The following is an 8,057-nucleotide window of genomic DNA, read 5'->3' on the forward strand; positions in this document are numbered from 1 at the left end:
CACGAATTCTATCGAAATAAGGAACTACCGACATTGAACAAAATTATGCAAGCAGTAAATGACGACGAAGACTTACCACAATTCAAGCGATCAACATTTCACAAATTGTTGCATGAATTGAATTTTGTTTTTGTTAAACGACAACGAAACAGTTTCCTTACTGAGAAAGAGGACCTTATAATGTGGCGCAGAGATTACCTGCAAGCCATAAAAAGATACCGCGAAGAAGGTCGCTCTATTTATTACCTGGATGAAACCTGGGTTAACGCAGGGGATGTACGTGAGAAGATTTGGATAGACACGACGATTAAATCGCACAGGGATGCGTTTCTCAGAGGCTTGTCAACGGGACCTGCTAATTCCAGTGGTAAAGGCAAACGCCTAATCGTATTGCATATTGGCAGCGCTGCTGGATTCGTTCCTGGTGGCTTGCTATGTTTTCAGTCTAAAAAAAATACAGCAGATTATCATGACGAAATGAACGGAGACACATTTTTAGAATGGTTCCAAAAGGTTTTACCGATGTTGGATGATAATTTGATAATTGCGTAATTGTCGTGGACAATGCTCCGTATCATTCGGTAAAAATAGAAAAAATACCCAATACTTCGTGGAGAAAAAATAATATAATTGAGTGGCTACAAAGTAAAGGGAAAGAAATCGACGAAACAATGGTGAAAGCAGAATTGTTGCGTATTGTTGCAGGAGAAAAGGAGAAATACAACAAATATGTGATTGATGAAACGGCCAAAGAACAGAATAAAACTGTCCTCAGACTTCCACCGTGTCATTGTGAACTAAACCCTATTGAAATGGTTTGGTCAATGGTCAAGGGATACGTAAAAACAAACAATACATCTTTCAAATTACCAGAGGTGAAGAGATTGCTTCAAGAAGGCGTTGTGCGAGTAACAGCCGAACATTGGAACAATTTTATTCGACACTCTGTATCGGAAGAACACAAATTTTGGGAAATTGACAACGTCGTTGACAGAATAATAGATGAAATACAACCCATAATTATTAATGTGAACGGTGAAAGTGATTCTGATAGAAGCGGTACAGACTAGTTTTTTATGTTTTAAATAATAAAATGTTTTTTTAATTAATATTTTTACCTTTTCAATAATAAATGACTTATTTTAAACATATTTATAGTTTATTTTCCATGACGCTGATAAATTTATTACACCTAATTAACCTACTACACTGAAGAAGCACCTACGGCTAAGATTTAATGTAAAACGGTCCTGTGTAGCTCGCTATAGACTTCTCCCACTCTAATCGCCAATGCGCGAAGCAAGTCCATTCTCTCGTTGAACAAGGTTATAGGTACTTGTTTTCCTTTTGTAGAATTAGGAGAGAAGTGAAGTAAAATTTATTTGGCCAATTGTCAAATTTGAAAGATAAAGCCTACTACTGACTTTTTGATTATTTTAATTAAATTCTGCTGTGAATTATTAATATTACTATTTTTCAATTCTGTTAATGAAAAAAAGTTTGGTATAATTTTAGCGGTGAGTCATCCCCAATGAACACCTTGTAGGGCTTCAATTAACTTTAAATCATAGTCAAAGAAGACCAGTAATAAACCTAAATCATGTGCCAAATTCGGTTCTTCTACGGTAGTGTTGCAGATATTAATTTTTTTCGAAATTTAGGGCCCCACTTTGGGGGCTAATAACTCCTCAGGGGTGCAACTTTGTATATAGGTCAGTTTGGTTAAATTACAATATTTTGGATACATGCACCTGCCCTGTGTCTGTTCTTATGCAGGACACCCTGTATAAAAAAGTCTAAAAGCAAATTTGATTCATTTGTTTGTTCTGATAAGCATCAGTGTGTCAATGTCAGCGTATTTCAAGACAGTGATTTATTTTTCTTTACAATTTTTTGTTATGATTTTTACCTATACCTACAATATAAAAAAATCGAATAACAACATTTGAATTTTTTAAATTATTTAGGGTATGGAGTATTCCTATCCACCTTTTATAAGTAAATAGATACTAGATACTACGAGATACTAGAAATAGGTACTAGAAGTTTGTGATCGAGCAGTGTCCCAACTTTTCTGAGACAATGTTTTAATGAAATTTCTCAAAATTGTAGGCAAAAACGGGCTGAAATGAGTTAAAGTAATAAATGTAACATTATATTAATTTAATAAAATTTATGAGAGCAAAAATTAGGGAAAAAAGGTTCTTTTTTGTTATTTTATATTTAGTGTTTTGTATTAGTACTAACAATCTTTGAAATTTTCTTTAAATTATTTTTTTTTAATATTAGTTTTATTTGATGTTGGAAATATGATGGCACCTGCATGATCCAGATGTAGTCGCAAGTATTATCTATATATTTTGAAAATTTTCAGCCTAACTGATTCTAGGCGAAGTGCAGAGATCCTTGAACTAACACCTTTTTAAATAATTATTTCAGCCTTAATAATCTCACCTCTCCTCTTCAGTTTACCAATAAGCCAGTTGCTAAGGTCCAGGCTCAGCCCACTAAACGCCTTGATTTTACTGACGATCCATTTCGAGATTACCGTTATGAAGACCTGTCTAATATATCATTTGATGATGAACCTTCAACGGATGCAACAAAAATTAATTCAACACCTGCTGATGCCTTTAGCTTAAACAACAGTATTCATTTCGAAACACAGGATAAGTTTGATCCATTTGGACTTGATGGTAGGCAGTCTGTACCGTTACCCAACTCTGATGCTTTTGTTAGTGTTAGTGGTAGAGCATCGGCTCCAATTAGTTCCGAACTATTTAGTGAGGACCAACAGTTAGCCTGGGCGGCTCGAGAGAGTTTGAAACTAGAAGAAGCTCGAAAAAAAAGACAATTGCAAGAGGAAGCCGATTTTGAATTAGCTATAAGTTTAAGTAAAGCTGAAAGTGAAAAGTTTTAGCTCATGTCAATATTATTATGTAAAGAGCTTGACTGTGTTTTATACATGCATATATGTTTTAAATACATCATTTGGTTCATCTCATACCCATTACTGTTGATTTTTCTTAAGAACATATAGTTTATATAAATACTCACTATTAAGAAATAATTTGACCCCAAAGATATTTTAAAAATAATTGACTGTAATAGGAATAGGGATATCTTTGAGAGAACATTTTTTTTAATTTGTATTTTGTTCTGTAATATTTTATGTTTAACTTTGAAAGTTCCTTCCTCTATGTATCGTATATCTCTTCTTATAGAAAATATAAAGAAAACAAAATATAAGTATTATCCTTTTTTCAAAATGTTTTGAATTAAATAAATCATTGGCCCATTTTATGTGAGATTGCAGGATACAGGTTAAAAAGTGTTGGAAACAAAATAGGTGTGCCATGCTCTTTTTTCAAGGCTTCAAATTTTATGGCTGAAGAATTTAACCGATTTTTATTGGCTGCTGCATCTCATTTGTTATAAAAGATATAAAAAAAATTATAAATGAGTTTTATGTGATTTTTTTCGTAGAAGATAGTGGAGAGCTTACTGTTCTTCTCAGTTTTATATTTTCAGAGAATTGCCCGTCAAATTTTTAAATTTGTAATAAAACAAATACTCTGTATATTTCACTTCTTTTTTTTTATTGCCTTTCCAGCAGTGTAACATAGCCTATAGGTATAATAGTTACTTATATTAGAGTGAAAACATTATACATTTTTTGTATTTGTTTGATGAAAGGAGTTGTATTAGTTTTGTTTCTAGTACATTAGAATTAGTTTCCAACAGCTAGACGCAATTGCATTTGATTCGAAACAATTAATTATGAACCTTATTTAATCATTATATCAGAATTCAAAGCGTCTCACTGTTGAAAACTATTTTGGATTTTGCTACTAACAAAACTTAAAAATATATGCTGAACTTATAAATTCATCACAATTTGTTAGTATTATTTATAGTTAGTAATTTTAAGTCTGTATTGAGTATTCTAATATTTCTTTTGATATCCATACTTAAATTATAAAGATATTTGAATATTTGTACTGGCTTTGGATATTTTATTTGTTTATCAAACGTCTTTAAATGACATTATTTATTGGGGGGCACAGTGCAAAAATGGTACAAGTGATAAAATCTCAATATTAAAACACGAAAGCCTGCAAATTCATAAAGTTATGATTTTCAGTTTTCAGCTATTAATTTCTATACCATGTTTTTTTACTGATATTTTCTGACTTGTACTATTTTGTCAGTTGATATTGATAAGGAAAAAATACAGTACCTACAAATATTTTATTACAAAAAGTATTGCATTATCTTTTAAATATATGGATATCTATAATCTTCCACATGAGTTCCCTGTACTTTCAATTTTATTGCCCTTTGACTTCTTATTACTTTAGATGTACCTTCATGAACTAAATCATTGTAAAAGCGATGGTAAACATGACACATTCTAATGGTTCATGTAGCTTTTACCTATAGTCCAATCAATCTGTCACCAGGCCCGGTCTGGCTCTTTCACGGACCGTCGGGAAAAATCGAAATAGGGGCCTATTTGGTTTTGTCTGTTATTAGGGTGCATATAATAATTCTTTACCCGAAAAAAGCTTGCAAATACTACAACTAGATACCTATATTTTTTTAAAAACTACATTTTGTATTATACAGGGTGTCTGGAAATGATGAGCAAAAAATTCAGGTGATAATTCTAGACCGAAAATAAATGCTACCTCTTTCTATTACATTTTTTCCAAAACTGATTATTAACGGAGTTACAGGGTGTTAAAATTAAATTTTATTTGCAGTTTTTTTGCAATACCTTTTGCCACACTCATAACATTTTGACGAAATTTCGTATATGGGGGTTTTTCGGGATGAGGATTATAAATTTGCCCACCGTTTTTTCGCATTTTGTAGAGGGCGCCACATACGAGCCTTTATTTTGATTTGAATGGTTCCAACTTTTTTGTGCTACACTTTATGCGACTTTTGACTGAATATTTTTGTTCTCCTAACCTTTTGACATAAAAAAGGTATACTTTATTTGTTTCGATAAATCTAACCGTTTTCGAGAAAAACGCTAAAATAACATTGCTTGCATGTGATGAATACGAAATCATTTTAATTTATTTTCTACATTAAACATAGCATGCTTTGGAAACAAGCGCTTAGTTGCCTTGGAAACAAGTTTGTGGAGAATTAGTTTTGACAGATAGTAATTTTTGTGAAAATTTGTTGTTACGCTGATGGTGGTTAATGATAAATAATAAAAAAATAACGTCCTCAACAAATAAAGAATGGTTTACTAACAAAATCATAAGGTTAAAATACATAAGTTACTAGAACAATACAAATACAAATTAAACATTCAAATCAAAGGTTCAAAGTGACGTCCTTCCTCTTCAATGCATAAATTAATTCTTCTTAAAAAATTCCGACGAACTCTATGGAATATTCCTTCCTTTTGCTTAATTACCTCACAATTAGCAACAATTCTTTCTCTCAGTTCATCGACGCTATTCACAGGTGTCCTGTATACAAGCGTCTTCAGATAGCCCCAAAAAAAGAAATCGATTGGGTTTAAGTCAGGGGATCTAGGGGCCCACTGTACAAAACCACCGCGTCCTATCCACCTTTCAGGAAAAGTTTCATTTAAGAATTCTCTGGCCGCTAAACTAAAATGCGGTGGCGCGCCATCTTGAAGCAGCCACATTGCATTTCTTAATCCGAGTGGTACATCTTCCAATAGAATAGGTAAGTGGTTTCTTAAAAAATCCAAGTAAACTTCACCATTGAGTCTTTGTGGAAAGAAATGTGGCCCAATTAAGTAGTCCCCTACAATACCGGCCCACACGTTGACGGAAAACTTATTTTGATAACCACGCTCTATTGATAAATTAGGATTCTCATCAGACCAAAAATGCTCATTGTGGAGGTTTATTAAGCCATCATGGCCAAATCCAGCTTCGTCCGTGAAAAGGATATTACGAACAAAATTTTGGTCACCATTATGAAGTATTCTAATTGTATTGCAGAAATTCACACGAGCAGCAGGACCTACGGCAGATAAGGCTTGCACCTTTTGGTAATGGTACGGATGAAGATTAGATCGCGTATTGTTTCATGTACTCTTTGGAATGCCCTCCTGAATAGCAATTTTTCTTCTACTTACATTGGGATTATTCTCTATCGAATTCAAAATACGAGCTTCTGCTTCTGCTGTTCTAGTATTCCGTTGTCGACCTACATCAAAAATTCTAGTTTTGAACGATCCAAATTCTCCCAGTCTTCGATGAATAGTACTGAACATTCGCGTTTCGGGTAGGTGTCTATTTGGAAATGCTTCGCGATACAAACTTCGTGCTGCAAGAGTATTGCCAGCAGCTAAACTGTAATAACAATGCATGTCCCGCAACTCCACGATAGAGTAATTGTTGTTCATTTTTATTATTATTTTTATGATAACAATTACTACAAAAGAACTTAGAACTTACTACTAGAAAAGAACTACAAAATTACTATCTGTCAAAACTAATTCTCCACCAACTTGTTTCCAAGGCAACTAAGCGCTTGTTTCCATAGCATGCTAGGTTTAATGTAGAAAATAAATTAAAATGATTTCGTATTTATCACATGCAAGCAATGTTATTTTCTCGTTTTTCTCGAAAACGGTTAGATTTATCGAATCAAATAAAGTACACCTTTTTTATGTCAAAAGGTTAGGACAACAAAAATATTCAGTCAAATTTCGCATAAAGTGTAGCACAAAAAAGTTGGAACCATTCAAATCAAAATAAAGGCTCGTATGTGGCGCCCTCTACAAAATGAGAAAAAACGGTCAGCAAATTTATAATCCTCATCCCGAAAAACCCCCATATACGAAATTTCGTCAAAATATTATGAGTGTGGCAAAAGGTATTGCAAAAAAACTGCAAATAAAATTTAACTTTAACACCCTTTAACTCCGTTAATAATTAGTTTTGGAAAAAATGTAATACAAAGAGGTAGCATTTATTTTCGGTCTAAAATTATCCCCTGAATTTTTTGCTCATCATATCCGGACACCTTGTATACTGGGTAGCAAAAAAGTATGAAAACCCCTGAATAACTCGTCAGGAGTGCATTTTCTTGAAAAATGATAAATACAAAAGTTTTAGGATTTTCCCCTGGCTATTCAATGGCGCCCTTATATTCGACCTTGACCTTGACTTTCAAGGTCATTTCAAGGTCAAATTTAATTTTTCAAATGGGAACTCTTATTTCTTATTGCGGATTTGGAAAGAGCAAGATATTTTACATCCAAAAATGGTCTTGACCATGACTTTGACAATGACCTTCAAGGTCAAATGTGGGTCGACTTTCAAAAGTCCCGGTACGGCAGAACATTTGAAGAATGCATTTTGGGAAAAAATGTTTCAGACAAAAGTGTAAGGATTTTTCCCTGGCTATCTAATGGTGACCTTGAATTTGACCTTGAAGGTCATTTGAAGGTCAAGTTAAGTTTTTTAAATGGGAACCCCTATTTTTTATTGCGGATTTGGAAAGAGCAAGATCATTGTCAAAGTCATGGTCAATATAATTTTTATACGTAAAATTTCAAGCTCTCGAAATCCGCAATAAAAAATAGGGGTTCCCATTTGAAAAAACAATATTGACTTTGAAATGACCTCGAAGGTCAAAGTCAAATACAAGGGCACCATTGAATAGCCAGAGAAAAATCCTTAAACTTTTATATTTATCAATTTTTCAAGAAAATACACTCCTGAGGAGTTATTCAGGGGTTTCCATACTTTTGTGCCACCCTGTATACCTATATACACAATCAAACACCAACACATACACTTTTACTTAAAATAAATAAATTACCAATAAAATACCAATTTTTATTGTAATAATTCATATTAAATTATATATTACAATGTTATTTTTTTTTAATTATCGAACATTGGCTATTTTGTCTATAATCAAATTTTTATCAAAATAAATAAATCTCTCTACATTCATTAACATTAATTCAGAAAGTAATTCTTGGCTTAGAGCTGATCTCAGGCGATTTTTAACAATTTTTATTTTGGAAAATACTCTCACATATGTTA

At 32.8% G+C, this 8,057-nt stretch overlaps 1 protein-coding gene across 1 annotated transcript; it reads left to right on the forward strand.

Annotated features, from left to right (window-relative positions):
- Positions 1-2,425: 2,425 nt before the first annotated feature.
- Positions 2,426-3,708, forward strand: LOC108915898 (epidermal growth factor receptor substrate 15-like 1; the record flags this gene model as incomplete). The annotated part of the gene is made up of 1 exon (XM_018722050.1): positions 2,426-3,708. A coding segment is annotated over one exon (495 nt), but the record flags the coding sequence as incomplete, so codon positions are not given.
- Between the last annotated feature and the right edge of the window lie 4,349 nt (positions 3,709-8,057).

This window comes from Anoplophora glabripennis, unplaced genomic scaffold (genome assembly GCF_000390285.2).
Source record: "Anoplophora glabripennis isolate ALB-LARVAE unplaced genomic scaffold, Agla_2.0 scaffold1772, whole genome shotgun sequence".
Lineage (NCBI taxonomy): Eukaryota > Metazoa > Arthropoda > Insecta > Coleoptera > Cerambycidae > Anoplophora > Anoplophora glabripennis.